At 38.1% G+C, this 20,709-nt stretch overlaps 1 protein-coding gene across 26 annotated transcripts in view; it reads left to right on the top strand.

Moving 5' to 3' along the window:
- Window positions 1-20,709, top strand: part of NEB (nebulin) — a 188,575-nt gene that overhangs the window by 135,620 nt on the left and 32,246 nt on the right. For 23 of the 26 annotated variants that reach the window (XM_060776678.2, XM_060776715.2, XM_060776799.2 and 20 more), the window contains 13 exons: window positions 1,042-1,146; window positions 2,119-2,226; window positions 3,173-3,277; window positions 5,152-5,256; window positions 5,362-5,466; window positions 6,191-6,295; window positions 6,391-6,501; window positions 7,324-7,434; window positions 8,752-8,853; window positions 9,227-9,331; window positions 11,017-11,115; window positions 19,176-19,286; window positions 20,150-20,254. In XM_060776678.2, coding sequence (XP_060632661.2) covers window positions 1,042-1,146; window positions 2,119-2,226; window positions 3,173-3,277; window positions 5,152-5,256; window positions 5,362-5,466; window positions 6,191-6,295; window positions 6,391-6,501; window positions 7,324-7,434; window positions 8,752-8,853; window positions 9,227-9,331; window positions 11,017-11,115; window positions 19,176-19,286; window positions 20,150-20,254 — 1,377 coding nt within the window. The remainder of the gene's footprint in view (window positions 1-1,041; window positions 1,147-2,118; window positions 2,227-3,172; window positions 3,278-5,151; window positions 5,257-5,361; window positions 5,467-6,190; window positions 6,296-6,390; window positions 6,502-7,323; window positions 7,435-8,751; window positions 8,854-9,226; window positions 9,332-11,016; window positions 11,116-19,175; window positions 19,287-20,149; window positions 20,255-20,709) is intronic. The other 3 variants (XM_060776842.2, XM_060776742.2, XM_060776751.2) reach the window with 1 other exon arrangement.

A 20,709-nucleotide genomic window follows, 5' to 3' on the forward strand; every position in this document is an offset into this window, starting at 1 on the left:
CAACTGAAACACTAGACATCCAGATATTACTCTTTGAAGAACTGGTTCCCTATATGCTCTATTTGACACAAGTGCTTTGTACTGACAGTCAAGCCCTTCTTTGGAATAGTCTAGTCATCCTTTTGTGCATGTTGCCATTCACTGAGTGTAATGTCATTGTTGTCTTCATGCATGTTCTGTATTGTCTTTCTATTTGTTTGCATGCTTTAAGAATAAAGCAAAAATATCAGCCTTGTTCTTAGACCAATTTTGAATTTTGGAGCCTGCCAATATCACATTTAAAAATGTATATTTTTTTTTGGAAAAAATTACATTTTTGAACTATATTTTCCCATTTATATTACAGTTAAAATATCAATTTCATGCACAATTAGGGAATATTAACATAATAGCCACAAGTATGAACTGAATTTGTAAGCATTACCATTGATATTGTATGGGATAACAACCTTAATCAAAATCTGACCCAACCTCATTCATTGTAATAGCTGACTAAAATGTTTATATCAAATATATTATAAAAGCTGTTACTTACCTACTGTGCTTATTCATTTCAGTAGGTCCCTTGACTTCCAGTGCAACTAGGAAGTTTGAGGTTTTATCAAAGTGTGTCAAGTCCTGCTAGTTTAGTTGCTTTATTTATCACAGTCATATCCTGCTCAGGGAAGGATATGTGGGCTTATCCCATTTTTATCTTTGCATCGAGGCTGTGGGAAAAGGTTAGAGATGATGACTCTCAACAAGCCACCCCTGGAGTTACATGGCTGAGGGGTGGTTTGAACTGAAGCTCACCGCCCAGGTCCAGCACGTTGTCCGTTACACCTCAGTGGCTTACTTTGAAGTCAACAAAGGGCAGCTTAACTGGCACTTCCGTTGTGTGGGCTTGACTCCCCACATACACAGTTTCGGCTGACTTGTGACAGCTGCTGACAACAGGGAAGCAGGCTAATACTGGCTCACTTCGTAAAAGGTGTGTATCTGTGGGTGCCAATTCGTGCCATTCACTGTGAGTTGTTCATTTTCTCTTCTTTCTTTCAACAGTACAAATACAAATGGCTGTATGAAAAGCAGAAAGACAAGTTTACAAGTATTGTGGATACTCCAGAACATCTGAGGACTACCAAAGTCAACAAGCAAATCAGTGATGTAAGTGTCGAAATTGCAAAAAACCATGATACTTAGTACCTTTCTGGACTAATTAACAAATGGACATCTTTTTTAAAAAAAATAACCTAACATTGCATCCTATATATTTTTACTCAGATTAAGACCATTGTTTTAAATGGAATTTCCTTACTAGTAAGACAAGATTGCAGCCTAGGCTAATTCTTGTGTGAGAATTTTAAAAGATAGTTAGTTTGAGGATTAAAAGCCTTGGAAGGGAAGAGCAAAGTAAGAGGAATATAGTTTGCTAATTTGGGCTGATTCTAGACACTAATAAGAAGTGGGAAGCAGAGGAAATGAGCAGCAGATGACTGGCTGACTGAGAAATCCGGAGCAAATCTTAAGGAGGATTCAATGATATCAATTGAGAGATCTGGAGGGAAGGGAGGGGAGGGAAAAGATGTGGGTCACTTTAATACACATCCCACTTCTTTCAATTTTCCCTTTAAATGTACCTATAAAATAGGTGAGATGGGTAAATTCAAGGACAGTTGGCAAGCTATGATGAAACTGGAGATTAGTTCACTTTGCTCTTGGTCTATTACGCCACAGAGTCAGGTAGTGAGTTTTGTGTATAAGCTACGCAATATTCTACATAGGAGACAAAAGTGTTGCCACCTATAGTGAAACTTATAAACTTGCTGCAAGAAACTGTGAATCACACTGTGCTGTTGTTTCACGAGTTTTTTGGTGAGGGGCAATCTTTAAAGCACAATTTTGAAATCTGGAAAACTTCGCTATGTGAATGATCTCATGGAGAGGATAAGCCAAGCTAATTAATTCAGTAAACCACTGTGCCAGCTATGATACAATGTAGATAGGCCTTATGAATGCTAAAGGGTCAATAAAATGATATACATGTATTCATTACAGTGCCAGGTTGTTCCCCTTTTTCTGATTTAAATGTCCTTCATATATTCTAAATTTTCTGATTTTATATTTTCTTTTTATCAGATCCTCTACAAGTTGGAGTACAACAAGGCCAAACCAAAGGGCTATACTGCAATTCATGATACTCCCATGGTACTCCACGTACGCAAGGTTATGGACAGAATAAGTGAGGTAATTAAACATGGGGTTTTTTTTACATATTATTTAGTAGTATTCATAATTTTTGCTCTTTAAACTATGAGATTGCATAGAGTTGGATTATATTACTATGAAGGGCTTTTTAAATTCCTTTGGACTTCCTTCTCAATAACTGTTTGCATCAGTGGTGGGCAGGTAGTGGCTCCGGATGTTGTTTAATTGTAACGCTTGTAATTACTCACCATTCCTGTCCTGACTAGAAATGATGGGAGTTGCTGTCTGAGTAGCTAGAAAACTAGCTATTCCCAGACCTGGCTCTGGGAAAAAGCATTCGGGGTGAAGTCCAATTATGGAATATGAAATATGCAATATGGAACTCGACTTAAATGCAGCATCAGGAATAATGACTTGAGCATAGGCATTATTTTTTTTATTAATTGTTTTTATATGTTTTTGGTTTTATCATTTAATATGTTGTTGTGTCTATTTGTATTATAATGCGACATTTAATTTTGCCTTTTTTGTAAGCCACTCTGAGTCCCTCTCAGGGTGAGAAGAATGGGATAGAAATATAGTAAATAAATAAAACCCTAAGGTACCAAGTACTCATATATAACTGCAGTTTTAATTGTTTAAACATTTCCATGGATTTGGGGAAGCATCGGGAACTACGTCTCCCATGGTTTCTAGAGGAGTGCTTGATAGATCCAACAGAGTTCACCATAGAGTCATAATGGAACTGATCATAAATCAGGCTTAAAGTGAGTCCAGATTAGCTTTTCTGATGAGGTGAGGCATCAAGACAATGCACGTAAGATAATGGCATCAAGAGAATGTATCATCAATTTGTTATCCTACTAAAAACCACTGCATTGTATATGTTGTATATCTTAGACATGGTTGTTTTCAGGATAATTTTTATTCTATTATATTGTTGTGTTCCTTACATAGAGGTAAAGTGTTCTCTTTTTTTCAACAGCTGAAATACAAAGAGATCTACGAACAGAATAAGTCTCACATTCACATTGTTCCAGACTCTGTTCATATTAAGGCTGCTAAGCAAGCCTACAAAGTAAACACCAATGTGAGTTTGATTTATCATTTATATATTTATTTTGTTATTACATTTTATCCACCCTTTCTAGAGAAGCATAGCAATCACAGATATCACTACAAAAAAATTAAACAGTAAAATAATTCAAATGATCATAGGAATAAGTTAGGATGATCCAAGGCAGAGAGAGAGAGATGAAGTTTCCTTGCAGTGATAGCACACTTCTTCTTGGATGACTAGGTATACTTCAGATTGTGAATCCAATTGCACAGTTAGATACTGTGTTTGATTCCCCCATTTTGTGGACCTGTCAAGAGGTTTTCTTGTCAAGCTTTGTTCAGAAATTGTTGCCTTTGCCTTCCTTTGAGGGAGAGAATGTGACTTTTCCAATGTCAAGTAGTGGGTTTCCATGGCTGAGTGGGGATTAAAATCCTGGGATCCTAGAGTTCTAGTCTAACTGGCAAACTACTACACCATGCTGGTTCTTTTGTCACACCTATACTCACAATGGACAGACAGACACTGCTATTGTGGATCGGCCATCCAGCAAATATAGCTTATTGGTGCCATTCTATCCCCAGTACTTACATGAAACCACTCGGAGAGATCATCCAGAGGCATGGGGCAGGGTATTATCAGTATACAGATGACACTCAAATGTATTTCTCCATGCCTTCAAAAGTAGCCTTAGCTAAGGATAGTGTATCTCCTCTGAATTAATGCTGTAGTAGGTAATAGACTGGATGAGGAAAAAGAAATTGAAACCGAATCTAGACAAAACAGAGGTGCTCAAGAGTCCTAATCTGGGGATGGAGGTGTGTCAACCAGTACTGGATGGGGTTACATTCTCCCTGAAAGACTCTGTTTACAGCTTGGAAGTTCTCCTGGACCCATCTCTCCAAATGTCAGCTCAGGTAGATGTGACTGTTAGGAGTGCTTACTATCAGCTTTGGTTGATACACCAGCTCCGCTCCTTCCTAGATTTGAGGGACTTAAAGATGGTAGTGCATACACTGGTCACCTCAAGGTTGGACTTCTTCAATGTGCTGTACATTGGGCTACCTTTGTACCAAGTTTGGAAACTCCAGCTCGTTCAAAATATGGTAGCCAAATTAGTTACAGGAACATCCAAGAGTGAACATATTACACCTATCCTAAAGTCACTCCACTGACTGCCAATTAATTTCTGACCAAATTACAAAGCATTGGTTTTGACATTTCAAATCCTACATGGCTTGGGTCCAGGTTACCTATAGGATCACCTTCTCTCATACTATCCACCCCAAACAATTAGGTCCTCTGGGGTACATCTACTCCAGCCTGCCAGAACCTGACTGGTGACCATCACCCTTTTCATCAGCCACCCCAAGACTGTGGAACCACATGTTGGAAGAGCTCCAACAGCTAAATGAGCTAAATGAGCTGTCAGAATTTAAAAACAATCTAAAGACCAATCTCTTCCTCCAGGCCTACCCAGCCAGTTTTAATTATGAATTTACACTTGCATCTTCTGTTTAATATTTGTTCTGTGTATTTTAATATTTATTTTGTAGAAATATTTAATATGTGTATTTCATAGAATGTTTTAGATGATTATGTGTTTTTAGTGATGCTGTAAGCTACCTCGAGCCATGAGGAGATGAGTGTAAGAAATAATGTTGTTGTTGTTGTTGTTGTTGTTATTATTATTATTGATGGACCAACATCCCATGGCAGAGAGAAATATAATTTCTTGCAGGAGTGCCAGAACTTCCAAAAATAGAGCTGGTATCCATACAGTTCTTAATGCTGAAGAAATGGATTTTTGTTCTATATAGAAGAATATTTTTTTCACACTAAAAGATAAAGTTTTTAAAATGATTTTTATCCTACATTTACATTATTTGTATTTTTTGTGTAAATAGCTGGATTATAAGAAGAAATATGAAGCAACCAAGGCTCACTGGCACTGGACCATAAACAGACCAGACTTCATCCAAGCTGCAAAATCATCTTTGCAACAAAGTGATGTAAGAAAATGAGAAAGTATTATTATTTTTACATCATTACCAATTTGTTGGTTGTTAAGAGCAGACTGATTTTTGTTACTTATTCCTATTTCTGTTTCTTTGTAGTATGAGTACAAACTAGACCGAGAGTGGCTAAAAGGGTGTAAACTGTCTGTAACAGATGACAAAAACACAGTGCTGGCTTTGCAGAATGCAATCCTGGCAAGCGATGTAAGTATTTCAACATTGATTTAGTGAAAGTCTTTTTTTATATATGTTTTATATGTTCTTTGTGCATAGAAGTAAAAACAAATTACAGAACTTGGTGAATTATACATCTTTTGCAAATAGGCTTGTCTTTAGATTCCAAACCAGCTGCAACAAGAATGCCTTGGATGTTGTATAAGAAGGGTGTCTTTGAGTTTAGTCTCCAGAATAGCAGTAAGATTGAAACAAGTATCTTCCATGATTTCTAGAGCTGCAGCATTTTTTTCACTTTGACGACTAGCCATTCACTGATATTCTGCTGAGCTTCGTATGTCTTACAAACTGATCCTAGGTGCAAAATAATTGTGGGAACAAACTACATATCCATTGAACTTAATCTGAGTAGAGGATAGAGGATTCCCCACTTATGCTGAAGTTCATTGCAAGCTAATGGAGATCCCTCAGATATGACTTCAGTGTATAGTAAAATGAGAATTTTTACAACCTGTGTACTGACTTCACCAAAAAAAAAAAAAAAAAAACCCAAACAAATCATCTCATTGCCTTGAGATGCTTAGGCCAAGATTTGGCCTTGCCGTTCTCCATGAATACACACGCACCTGTCTCCTGGAAAACCATGGGATGTGCCTCTCAGTAAACACATGTTCACCAGTGGTGTACACATTTACGATTTCTATTGATGTATTATAGTCCTTGAAACTAACACTTCTTCTGTTCCATATCCCAGTTAAAATATAAAGAGAAGCATAACAAGGAAAGAGGAACAATCCACGCAGTTGCAGACACTCCTCAGATCCTTCTTGCAAAGTCGGTTAGCTCTCTTGTGTCTGAGGTAATGCCACTTTAAAAAATATATCATCTGAATTCAGAATGTCTTTCTTATAAAATGTACCTTTTTTGAATCTATCTTTTCTCTCCCATCATTAGAACAAATACAAAGAACACGCCAAGAAGCACCGTCCTCATGGCTCTTTTACAAAATTGCCTGAAACACGAGACACTGTTCATGTTAAAGAAGTTACGAAGAATGTCAGTGAGGTAAGCAGTCCCTATGTTTGTGTATTAAACACTGCAATTCTTTGCATCAGTTTTATTTGGGCTTTGTCTACATGGACCAAACAAAACAAACTCACTCTGCAACCTCTATGGTCAGTCCACACAACATATGTCCAGTTCTGTAGCAGAAGCATTGCTTCTAGCTGTTAATCCCAGATGGAGGGATGGACTCTAAAAGAGCATTTATGCTGGATCCAGAGCAGCTCCCGAGAAGGCTACTTCCAGTTTAATTTGGCCTCGTTGTTGGAAACCCTTGTTTCTTTGCTGTAAACTAATATAATCTGCCTTCAGTTCTTATGAAAATGTTACTCTGTTCATCTGGGCTGATGCCACTGATACTATTGGTTCAGGTCTCAATTGCTTAATACATTAATAAGCATGATAAGCATTTATACAGGTGGAGGAAGAATAAGAAAAGGAAAGGTTTAAATTGGTTTGATCCAATTTTTTTCAAGTCTTTCTCATCAGAGGAAATAGAATGTGAATTTAATAATGGAGACTTTAATTAATCAATTGGTATTTTATCCTATGGCTTTGATTATGTTTCAGGAGTATGTGTTGGTTTAAAGGTGTTCTTCTGATTTGAGATGTCCTTTGAATAAATAACATATTTATTTTATTAGACTGCAAATGTAGAGACACATCCTTAGCAGATCACTAAGAAGAAGAAAGCTAGTTAATCCACAGAGACAAATATACATTTTTTGCTTACGAATAACATGTAATCTGTGTTTACCTTTTTAAATGGTGGTAAAATGCACCTTATTGGAGAGTGATTTATTTAACTCTTTCTATTCCAAATAGACAAATTACAAAAAGAAGTTTCAGAAGGAGAAAGGCAAGTCAAATTATTCCATCATGCTGGAGCCTCCTGAAGTGAAGCACGCCATAGAAGTTGCAAAGAATCAGAGCAATGTAAGTTACCTCTTCCATTATGTTATGAATAACTGTATATGGCCATCTTGGTAAGATTGAGAACACAATTTGGAAATCATTTGCCATAATCAGAAATGATCTGGAGGAATGAAATTTATCTGCTTTAAATTTTGTTCTGCTGATACGGATATGGATGCACTGTACATGGGCATGATCAATTTTGCAACACATCTAGGTTAGATGTTATCTTCATACAGAGTTTTTTTAAAAAAAAATCTGCGCTTTGTAATGACCACTCTGACCTGTCATCATTTTATGCCTTCAGGAATTATGAAATTATAAGTCTTAAGCATGACAACTGGGGCTTTTAAAAACCTCATTAACATCACCCTATACCAGTAATGGTGAACCTTTTAGAGACTGAGTGGGTGGCTGGGTGGGGTGGAGTGGGGCTCTCGGAGAAGGGATTGGAGAGTTGGGGAGGTGAGTGAGTGGAGGGCAGGCGAGTTGGTGAGTGGGGGCATGCGGTGGGTGTGTACCAGAGAAGAGGGAACTGTGTGTCCCTTCTGCTATACGTTCCATAGCTTTGCTACCACTGCCCTATGCCTTCAAGAAGGAAAGTCAAGATTTATAAATAGTTATAATTAATTATATAACTGATGTATTTCACTCCACCCTGAACATTAGGATCTTCCTCTTTTCTTCTGTTCTATGGATGGCTACAAGTTTTGCTTTACACACACGCACAGCTTGCTATAAACAGAATATTGAAAACTAAGTTTTGCTTTGCTTTCATTTGAGCATCAGAAATGTTAGGCATAAATACAGGATACATGACAGATGAAAATCTAGGCCCTGTATTTTAACTTTTCATTTGTACTAACTGAACATGGGAAGGCCCGGGAAAAAATAGAAAAATGGGGGGGGGGGGTGTGTGGAAAAAAACAGGGGGAAACAGAAAGTGTGAGGGGATGAAAGAATTGGAGAAAATAGGAAAAAAGCCCTGTTTTTTCCCTACACCTTCCCGTTTCTAGTCCTAACCTACTTTTGATCAGTTGCGTTATCTGTCAAAATTGGAAATGTTAATTTTTTGACTAAACTCCATGACAAACAGTTGTGCTGAGGGGAGGAATGAGGAAGTGGGTTGTGGTCCCAAATTAGCACTTTTAGCAGTATCATGCATAGGAAAGTGGCCATTTTGTCACCAACAGAATTTCATAATAATAGGCTTTTCTCCCACAGCTAATTTATAAATTGTGAGCTTATACTGGTGGTAGAAAATTGGGAACTTCAGGGTATTGATTGATTAGTATGGCACTGCCATACTAATTTCCCCGTATGCTTGTTTTAATCTAGATCCAGTACAAAAAAGATGCCAAGTCAAAGCTCCACTACACAAGTGTGGCAGATCGACCAGATATTAGAAAAGCGACTCAAGTATCTCATTTAGTCAGTGATGTAAGTACATGTCATTGTTACTCTTCAGTAGCTTATGATTCAGTATATGCACAAGCAGTTGGGATTATGCCAGAAAGAACCTGGACGGACTCATATGTAACCATGCCTATTCAGAGATGGGGGAAATCAAACAAGAACTGTGAAGGCCCGGCTGGGATGAAGTGGACAGAAAAATTCAGGAAAAATACAGTTTCTTTCTCTGAAGTACAACCTATAGCATGTGGTAATCATTAGTGGTTTCTTTCTTACTGTACCCCCATGGGGACTGGCATCCTGGCAAAGGGATTTCTGGAAGATGTATAAAATCAAATTACTTTCATTCCCGTATAGAGAAGCCAAGAGTTATTGACTGTCTGTCTGCTATTTATTCTAGATTGAATATAAAGCCAAGGCTCGTGGGGAAGCTGGCATGGGAGTCAGCATGCTTGGGCGTCCTGATATTGAACTTGCTAAAGAAGTGTCCAAACTTACAAGCCAGGTATGAACAAGCCACTTACATTTGCAGATACCAGATATATTTTTCATTCTTTGAGTTTAATATTGTCTTATGTAGTGTCATTATTAAACTTGAAAGTCATTCTAGATTATGACATTATGATTGTACTATCAAAAACTTGACACGGTTTTAGTTGCTCATGGAAATCTTCTCCAGGACCAGATACTTATTTCTGTGCAGTGTATCTCTGTGTTGGCCATAAATCTCACAGTGGGTCTCCAAGTGGAATAAAAACACAGAACACCCGTGCTTCAGAGGAGCTACTCTGGTTTGCACTAACAAACCATGTCTATATGACTGTTGTTTCCACTAATGCAATGTACAGTGCTGTATGGCAGGTACACTTTGCACACATTGTGTGGGATAAGCAGTTCCTTGTTTACATGTGTTAGAGATTCTGTCTATGTGACAGCATAACTTATAGCTCTGCTGTTTGCATAATTCTCCCACAGGCATTTATTACCAATGCAGGAAGTGGTGGGGGAGAGGAGAAATCTGAACTGTTTTTACTTGTACTTGACTTCCCATAGTAATTAAGGATAGAAATAACTCTTTATTACAAATATTTATGCATCGGTTTTCTGCCTACCATGGCCAGTATCTGACAGTTCCTTCATATTCTTTCCCATAAGTTCATGTGGAGTAAATGTCCACTACTGCTGCTGGGAAGAAGAGTGTAAACAACCAATGTTTTAAAATCATAGGACCATACAGAAGTTGGCTTTAAGTTTCCAGCACCAATTTTCAGCACAGCCAATGTTCATGATTGCTAGAAGTTGTCGTCCTACAGTGTCCCAGAGGACTCCTGATTACTGCCCCTGTTCTTAAAAACACATCCACTGTCCTTGTTCATGGGAATTAATGGCGTATATGTTTTTTCTACAATTTCTGGAGATATACAAATTAAGCAACCTTCATCCAGAACTCCCAAATTCTCCAAACCCCAAAAATGTCCACCTACGTGGTTGAGAAAACTTTTGATTTCAGATTGTACAATATACGCAAACTCAGATTCATGCACAAATTATTTAAAATGTTGTATATAAATTTACCTTCGGCTAGATGTGTAAGGTGTGTATGATCCATAAATAAATTTTGTGTTGAAACTTGGTTCCCTTTCCACAAAATAGCCCATTATGCACATACAATGCAAATACAAGCAAATGCAATGCAAATGCAATGCAAATACAAGCAAATACAAAACACTTCTGGTCCTAAGCATTCTGGATAAAGGATCCTCAACCTGACTGAGAAATGTGTTGAGTATGACTCTTCATTGGGAAATATTTTTAGAATCTTGTCTTCATTACCTTAATAAAGATATTTGGCAGATGTTTTTACTTTTTGCAGTTATTTATTTCTATGGTGGCGGCAAAGAAATGTTGTTTCATGCTTAATTGAAAGACATATTTTACATAACTTGTTATCTTATCTGTTACTTATTTTCATGGCTTGCTTAAGTCTTTTTGATCTTGACCAAACTTCAAATGACTTCTTTCTGTGAACCTTGATACATCTTGTTTTCCCCAAGGCTCTTCCTCAACCTTGGTCAATGACTTTGTACAGAAGATACAAAGACTCTCCTGCACTTATATCTTAGCTTCTTGCTTTGTCCCTTGGGATGAATGTTTGCTGCTCTAATCTTGCTATCTTGCTACGCTTTGTAGGCCGAGTACATCAAAGGACACATGAGGGGCCATGGTGCTGCATCGTATGATACACCCATGATGAGACACGTTAAGAAAGCTAATGTCCTAAGTAGTCATGTAAGATAAATTTAAATAGTTGTTCTCTGCAGCTGCCAGTTTAAGCCTCTTGCTGGACTTTATATTCATGACACATGAAATCAAGCCTGCCCTGTCAATGAGATGCATTATTATTATTATTATTATTATTATTATTATTATTACCACCACCAGTGGCAGCATCAAAACTTCCCCTTTCTTTCTTATGTAAAGTGAAACTTGGGAATTTCTTGAACAGTTACTGTGATTAAAAATGTTATTTTGATAACTCCTTTTGTAGAAGGGAAGTTTCGGGCACTTGAAACCTTTGCATGTGAGTGGGGAATCTGTCAAGACACAACCAATGAACTCTACATGATTGATATGATGTAGAGTGTTGGTTATAAAATATACAGTAAACAAATTGGCATTTGAATATATATATATATATATATATATATATATATATATATATATCTCCTAGTGACATCTCCTGTTCCCAGATGCTTTTATGTTTATATACATAAAAGGCTTTAAATCTATCATTTGTCTGTGACGGCCTGCTGGATTACACTAAAAACCTACCTTGTCCAACACTCTGCTTGCATTATTGCCCAACCTATTGCTCCTTGGAGGCCCACAGACAGACAAATTATACAAATTTGTACACATACATTAGACATTCCAGGGGAAAAAACTGCTAAAATTTATAGATAAACTAATTCCAAATCTGACACATAGCTATTCATTGCTGGTTTTTTGGAGGACAGATACTGTATTTCCTGATTATTCTTCCCCACTCATTCTCAGAAGGTTTGGAGAGCCAATTCCTCAGTTCTCTCTATAACCCAGTAGAGTCATTGTTTCAGTGTGTTGAATCAATATGTGAAGATAGGAGCATGCTAACTCCCTCCCTCCATTTTTGGCCAGTTATTCCCCTCAATTGGAGAGAAACAAGCCTTCTTCTGCACATGGACATTCCCCAACGATTGGATGCCAGAAATAATTGGAGATTCTCAGTCTCATGGAGAACATCCCCATATAAGAGAGGCTCTCACATTTACACAAAGAGAGTGATGGAATTGGTGTCAATTGAAAGATGGAGCTAGCACACTCCTCTCTGTGCATGTTGATTATATGTTCAACTGTAATGCTATATAATAATGGAGTAGGACTTATATTATGAAAGCACATTTCATAAGAACTAAAGGGGATGTTTTTATTTTGCATTTGTCAAAACTGCATGAAACAAAAACTGCATGTCTAGCAGAACTTTCTTTCTCCCCTTCTCATCAAAATTGACAAAACTTCATTTTGTAAGAACAGGTTTCTACTTATCAAGAGGGCTTCATCGAGTTCTATTTATAGCAAAGACTCTTGGAATACATTTTGGAGGGAGTTTTCAAGTCTTGAAAGAAGACATAATTCTTTTGGGAGTAGATATTACTGTGGCATGCTGTATGTTTTCTGTTTTAGGATGTTGAGTTTTTGTTTTGTTTTGCATATTTACTTTTAGGTATGCAGAACCTCACCAAGTCTCTTGTTTCTTTATTGTCAGTATTGTCGACTATTTCTCATGTAAAGTGTCTGTTCTTTCTGTTGTGTCTTCTGTTTTTCTTGTTGATTTTATTCTAATTTCATTGGATTTTTTCTGATGTCTTTTATTATATCTCTCTTATTATACATTACCTCTTGCCTTGCAATTCTTCTACTGTAAGTGTTGGGTTTAGTAAGTGCACAAGTCAGTTATAGTAATAGGTAACTTGAGTTACACAAAATATTATGGTGCTTGGCTGCAATGGAATATCTCTTCTCCCCATTTTATTCCCTGTAAAACAGGTTCTGGTAGTTTCCCAGTCATCAAAATATACTTTGAGAGAACTGCAGTGGGATAGGAGAAATCACCACTTTTATGATATCGCTGAGTTTTAGCATTCCATCAGGCACCCCAAAGTATACCCAAAGCTTCAATATGCCTAAGATTATCCATATTTCCCTCCCAGTGGAATACATTTCCACATGTGCATCCTTTTGTAGTCAAGGAGCCAATTCCCAAGTTGAAGTGAATTGGGAAATCTCAAAGTGGGAGTTAGATCATCCTCAGAGTAGAGTGTAAGACAATCCATTATTTTTGCAAACTTGATTTCTAAATTAGTATAATGTGATGAGTAGTTCAACTCTCAAACTTGCTTGTTTAAAAAGTCAACAAATAAGTGACCAAATTGATTCATGTTGGGGTCAGGTAATGATTAGGAAAATAATCTGAAAAGTACTTGGTTGTAAAATCTTAGTAAAACCATTAATTCACTAAGTAGACTTTGGTATGGCGGAATTTTCAGATTTAATAGTCCTCAACCAATAATATAAATGAAAATGGCAAGTGTAGTTATAAAGAATTTATTTGAATATCTCTATACCAGTAGGATAATAGAAGAAATACTATGAGGATTAGGTTTGTAGTAGAGAGTTGTAGCAGAAAGTGATGCCTTTCGGGCACTTAGCAGATATGCTGTGTGAGGCAACTAATGTTGGAGGTACGGGAGAGAAATAGAGCTCTCACTTGTGTGAGTTGCCAATACCTAATTTTCATGAATTTCTACTATATTTTCTCTTTAAACCCCCCACTCCCACCCCACTTTCCTGGCCTTTCCTTGGAAACACTGACCCTTAGGAAATGCTTGAAGAGGAAAGGACAGTTGAAGCAGGAAACCTCAATTGTGCAAATGCTCTTGCATTCAGGTAGCATTGAGTGCCATCACCTAGAACCATTAAGTGTTTTCACATGTGCTCAGATGGACTGCTACATCTGTGTGCCTGTGCTCCTTTTTGGATTATGGATATGATTAACAGAAATCTCTGCAATCTTTTGAAACCAAGAGACTGTCAGATCTTAAGAAACCATATGATTTCTATGGAACCAAACGTGGAGAGTCACCTGTAGAGTACAAATAAAATATATTTCTGCTTTGATGGCATAAAACTCTTTTTCCTGGGATAATGTGTTGTGTGTCATTGTGAGAATAGTCTTCTCCCTTTTCTAGAGCATTCTCGTTGTTCTGGTTTTTTTTCCGTTTTGTTTTGTTAAGGGGTAAAGGAAATTTAACCTGCACATTTGAATGTCAGTTGAGTATAACTCTAGCATCTTTTGTTAATCCAAATCCAAAAGATGAGTGTATCCAGCATGAGGAAGAGTGACTGAATGCATAAAAATATGTTGACTTGTTTGAAAGAGCCAAATATGAAATGTGATTTCTATGTGCATTCTTTTCTAACCATAAATGAAATGTATGAATTTATTTTCAGCTAGTGACAAATGGCATGACCTATTCCTTTCATCAGTTACGTCAATCAGCTCTTGCAACAGGGGTACAAAGTGGCAATAGAGCACTAGCCATCAAACATTTCACAATCAACTCCCATTGTTTTTAATGAGAATAAGCAGCTTCATTGACATAAATTGGACAAATGTGCTTAACTTGTGCTGGGTCATACCACAATTTGATTTTTTAAAAATCTATGAAATGACTCATACCTTGCAGTTGTGTGTGTATGGTTTATTTTATTTTATTTTATTTAAAACATTTATATTCTGCCCTTCTCACCCCAAAGGGAACTCAGGGCAGAGCACAACACTTATCTGGCAAGCATTCAATGCCGGAACATAAATAAACTATAAACAAACATAAACACTAACATCCATTATCCCACATTAAAATCAACTGTTTAAACATCTATATCGACTCCAGTAAAGTTTCCTATTGTTGTCTTATTGCACTGCCCCAAAGGCTGGGTCCCACAGCCATGTTTTAACCATCTTTCTGAAGGGCAGGAGGGAGGGGGCTGATCTAACCTCACCAGGGAGGGAGTATAGCTAAGGGTATCACTGAGAAGGCCCTCTCTCTCGTCCCCGCCAATCACGCCTGTGAAGGTGTGGGACCAGGACAAGGCCTCCCTGGAAGATTTTAATACCAGATATTTAATACCATTCCTGATGGTAGTCTTAAGAGTCTCACTTCGCACACAGTGCAATGTTAGTGGAAGAAAAGAGCAGCAATAGCATATTGGTAACAATGCACTGGCAGACATTTAACTAGCAACTGTATAATCTATATATATAAATTTGTTAGGGGCATCCAACGAGGAAACAAAACTCAAAACCCCCCCAACGAAACTTAACCAAAATTCCCATGCCCATAACACAACCCACAAGGTACAAACATATCTACTCAAAATGAAAAACAACACAACAACACACTCACAAAACGGCAAAACAACAAAACTCAAAAATCCCCCAACGAAACTTAACCAAAATCCCTGTGCCCATAACACAACCCACAAGGTACAAACATATCTACTCAAAATGAAAAACAACACAACAACACACTCACAAAACGGCAAAACAACAAAACTCAAAAATCCCCCAACGAAACTTAACTAAAATCCCCGTGCCCATAACACAACCCACAAGGTACAAACATATCTACTCAAAATGAAAAACAACACAACAACACACTCACAAAACGGCAAAACAACAAAACTCAAAAATCCCCCAACGAAACTTAACCAAAATCCCCGTGCCCATAACACAACCCACAAGGTACAAACATATCTACTCAAAATGAAAAACAACACAACAACACACTCACAAAACGGCAAAACAACAAAACTCAAAAATCCCCCAACGAAACTTAACCAAAATCCCCGGGCCCATAACACAACCCACAAGGTACAAACACACACGCAACCCCACGCTCCATCACTCCCCTGCCCCAATCTTACCTCCTTTTACTTCAGGCCACCTCCAAACCCCACCCCGCCCCTTCCCGCCCTGTCAAAATCTAGGAAAGACAGGAAGGAAGGAAAGAAGGAAGAAAGACAAAGGGAGGTAAAGAAAAAGGGGGAAGGAAGGAAAGTTAGAGGAAGAAGAAAAGGGAAGAAAAGGAAAGATGGAAGGAAAGAAAAGAGAGACAGCAGAAGAGAAAGAAAAAGGGGGAAGGAAGGAAAGAGATAGAGAAAGAAGAGGAGAAGGAAAGATGGGAAGGAAGGAAGGAAGGAAGGAAGGAAGGAAGGAAGGAAGGAGGGAGGGAGGGAAAGAAGGAGAGAAAGAGGGAAGATTGACCACAGCAACACGTGGCGGGTAAAGGTTGTTATTTCTATTATTATTATGATGCTATTATTCTTCCTATGAGACCCTTTTAGGGGGAATGGGAGAGGTGTCAGGTCTCAGAGGCAATGCATTGCATTATTGTTATTGTTATGATGGTGGTGAAATAAAAGGAAATAAAAAGTGAAAGAAGGAAGCAAACAGAGAGGGAAGAAAGGCAAAGGAAGAAAGGGGAATGAAGGAAAGAGAGAAGGATGAAACCAAGTAGTGAAAGAAGGAAAGAAAGAAAGAGGTAGAGAAGGAAGAAAGTAGAGAAAGGGGGAGGAAAAGGGGGAAGGAATAGGTAGGGACCTCTCTTTCATAATAGTCCAGATATCTACCTCAACTTTGATAAGTTTTACTATAGGCCACAGCAACGCGTGGCAGGGCACAGCTAGTATTAAACTAAAAAAGAATAACATAATAAATGTTAGGGAAAACTACATAAAATATAGCAGAGCATCCAAAAAGAAACAGGATACTAAAAGTTGGGCACTCAGCTCACAACGAGCATCCAAGTTGGGGAGGAGAAAAAAATCTCTCAAAGACCTCTCTTCAATTGCAGTAAGAAAACACAATAGTTACATATTAAACTACAAAGAAAAACATAATAAATGTTAGGGAAAACTACACAAAAATATAGCAGAGTATCCAAAAAGAAACAGGATACTAAAAGTTGGGCACTCAGCTCACAGCAAGTAGAACGTGAAGTGCCATGTGATCCTGGACTCAGTTATTTAAAAGTAGATTAGAAGAAGCAGGAAAACCACACTCAAAGCACCCCCGACAGATGGCCATCCAGCCTCTCCTTAAAAGCCTCCAAAGACCTCCTCATGTTTTCAAACTGCTAGGTTGGCAGAAGCTGGTGCTAACAGCAGGAGCTCACCCTGCTCCACGGATTTGAACCTTCGACCTTTTGGTCAACAAGTTCAGCAGCTCAGCGCTTTAACCCACTGAGCCACTGGAGGCTCCACATATATAGACATATACACAAATATATATACACACAACGCACATATACACAGACTGGGCCATAGCAACGCGTGGCAGGGGACAGCTATAAAATCTAAATGTCGGCAATATCTTTGTTGGGCATGACATAGGCAGACAGACTCTGGTCCCTTTCACACTACAAAAGTATAATGGTATGCTGCATTTTAACTGCTATGGCACTCTACAGAATTCTTGGAGGGGTACTGAGAGTCCAGCACTGATCCAGGGGGCTCTAGTTTCTCATCCAACTACAAATCACAGGATTCCAGGATGCTGTAATGCCAATTAAAATAAAATACAGGGCTATAATGTTTGTGAACCGCTGTGAGTCGCCTTCGGGCTTGAGATACAGCGGTATATAAGCAAAGTAAATAAATAAATAAATAAATAAATATAATGGAAGTAGTATGAAAGGACCTTCAGTCCATCAGTTGAACAAATCTCTGTTAGGTGTGCAGGAATCGGATTATACCCACCAATGCATACTGAGACTAAAAGGCATCAATCTCCATTTCTGGAAACCCAAAAGTTGGCTGCATCTCAGCAATTTGCCCAGTATTCTGGGTAAATATTCCTATCATTGTAGAGAAGTAAAGAGAAATGTGGTAGTCCTTATGTAAGCAAAACTGGAGATTAAATAGTTAATAAAAGCCAAGTGAGACAATAGGATTAATTGGGACCTTCCACTACAAACTAGGAAAGAGCGTATAGAAATTGGTTATTTATAAGAAGATGAAGAAAAACCATTTTAATGAGAAGTGCAGTATTGTTGTACCAAATTCAGAAGACAGAGCTTCTGATGCTGAGGAGGGTAAAGTGGGAATCATGGACTTCATGAAACCCCTAAGGGTTACTCCAAGATATGCCCATCTCTCTATCCTAAAATCAAAACTGGACATTTATATCTTGGAATTTGTGGCTGATCTCGTTTTTACTTGTTTTGCCTTTTCTGGGCCTGTTTTGGATGCTAGTAGTAAAATGTGCCCCTAGAACCTCTATTCCTTTTTTATCATGTCAGAAGTGACTTGAGAAACTGCAAGTCACTTCTGGTGTGAGAGAATTGGCCATCAGCAGAGATGTTGCCCAGGGGACGCCTGGATGTGTTACTATCCTGTGGGAGGCTTCTCTCATGTCCCTACATGAGAAGCTGGAGCTGGCAGATAGGAGCTCACCCCGTCTCACAGATCTGAACCACTGATCTTCAGGTCAGCAGTGCAGTCAGCACAAAGGTTTAACCCATTGCACCACCACAGATCCTTTATTCCTGATCTGGTGGAATCTTTATCCTTTTTTAAAATGCCTTTTATTTAAAATACCATAAAACCAGAAAATATAATTTGATCATCTGTTTGACTAAATGTAACCTGTCCCTTTGATTAGGCAGTATTGTTGTGAAGAACTGAATTTGTGGAAGAGCCAAACTTTGCCAATTCACCAGGGTCACTGGCTGAGGCTTTGAGCGAGTTACACTCTCACAGCCAATTTTAACTCAATCTGTGTGGCCAATGATATTCTGAGTCTCCAAAAAGAAAAGCAGGAAAACATTGAAAAACTCATCTTTTTATGTCATATTTTGTGTTGCTTTGTTTTCTGTACTACTATTGGCAGGGCGGATGAATTTCCATAATAGGAAAATAAAATGAATACTACCATAATAACTCGGCCCTTGTGCCTTTCGATCTGTCACAGCCTGCATGTATATACTACATCAAATGTGGAGCTGAGAAACAACCACTGAATGAAAGTGGCAAAAGTCTCTTTGTTATTGTAGCATGTGTCAATTTAATTCCTGCATTAAGTTCTTTGTAATGATCTCCTTTATTTTTTAAAGAGGTCTCATGCCATGCATCTTTTGATCTGCTTGCAATCAGGATCACTTTTGACAACCTGAATGGGAGACTCTGTTTTGGCAGCAAGAAATGTTATGATTTGAGACTAATTATAATTCTTGTTCTCTTTGGATTAGCTGAAATACAAAGAAAGATTTGACAAAGAGAAGGGAAAGAAACCACAATATGACCTGAAGGAGAGCAAGATCTACAAGACCTTGAAAGATGCTCATAACATTGCAAGTGAGGTATGTCGGATGCAATAGCCTTTTAGCATATTATTGATGCACAATACATACACCACTTCTCTGAATTGTTCCATTAGTCCACTACCTAGGTAGGTTTGGCTTCCTTTGGAAGGTGGCCACTGAAGACTTGTGCTGTTTGGTGCTATTGGAGTTGATTTACAAATAAAAAGACTGGAGATAGGTGAAGGCAAGGAACTTCAACACTCCAGCAGCCAATGTACTATCTCCCTTCCAACCTTTCTGGGTCTTCTTCCAAAGCTGCAGTCTGCCTCCCAGAACACTTCTATTGTTTTCTAACCACACCTAGTTTGTTCTTGCTGCCTTCTTTTCTCCAAGTTATTGTTGCTATATTATTGTTATTATTATTACTACTGCTGTTATTAGCTGGAAACCAGTTGTGGTATTGTGAAGATGTATATCCTGTAGAAGGCAGCTGTTACATAACTATATCGCAGAGTCAGCAAAGAGACCATCAAGACTACAGTGCCCATCAGGCAATCACAATGCACACTGGGCACTTTTGCTGGCATCTTCACAATTCAGTACCTGGATTTCTTACTTAAGTGCACAAAAATGTATGTTGAATAAAAGCTCATAAGAATTATTACCATTATTAAGATGTGGTTTTGTCACATAGTTGTTCTTCCTTTTGTATGGTAGTGTTAGCTGGTGGATCCGATTTTACTTCCCAACATGTGCCTTTACCCAATGCCAGCAGTGGTCAATCTATGCTAGTGCAACTTTCACTATAAATTGGAGATGCCTGGGGTCACCACAATGAGCATGTATTGTTCCAGTGGTATGACCTTGGTATGTTCTATATACAAGCACTGATTACACACTCCCTTTTCTTTTTACTATAGATTAAATATAAGACAGACTTGAAGAAACTTCACAAGCCAGTGACCGACATGTCCGAATCTCTTGCAATGAACCATGTCCTGAGCACCAGCCAGCTTGCCAGTTCTGTAAGCGTGTTACCTAAATGCAAATCTTGTTCCCCCCCCCCCCCCCCCGCTCTTCCCTTTACCATCTCTTCCATTTGCCTTCCTGACATAATCTCTGCTAACATCTTCTGTAACAGCTTTCCTCCTTGACTGTTCCTAGGAAATCACCTGGTAGTGATCTCTTCTCTCTTGCCTAATGAGCATCCTCCTATGTAGACTAGCAACATTAATACATCTAGAATTCTCAAGACCTCTCTATCTATTTGCAACTACTGGTATTAGAACACCCCTAACCAAATTTTAATGACATTTTAAAACTTTTAAACTCATTTTTTTCACTAACAACAAGTTCCATTTTTTCTTCTTTTCTTCTTCTTTTTTGTACTTACTACTACTATTTAGAAACAGTTATCTTTTTGTTACTTTAGAAACCTTCTGAACATTAATTTGCTTTTTCCTGAAGATTATCATCCTGG

This window comes from Anolis sagrei, chromosome 1 (assembly GCF_037176765.1).
Source record: "Anolis sagrei isolate rAnoSag1 chromosome 1, rAnoSag1.mat, whole genome shotgun sequence".
Lineage (NCBI taxonomy): Eukaryota > Metazoa > Chordata > Lepidosauria > Squamata > Dactyloidae > Anolis > Anolis sagrei.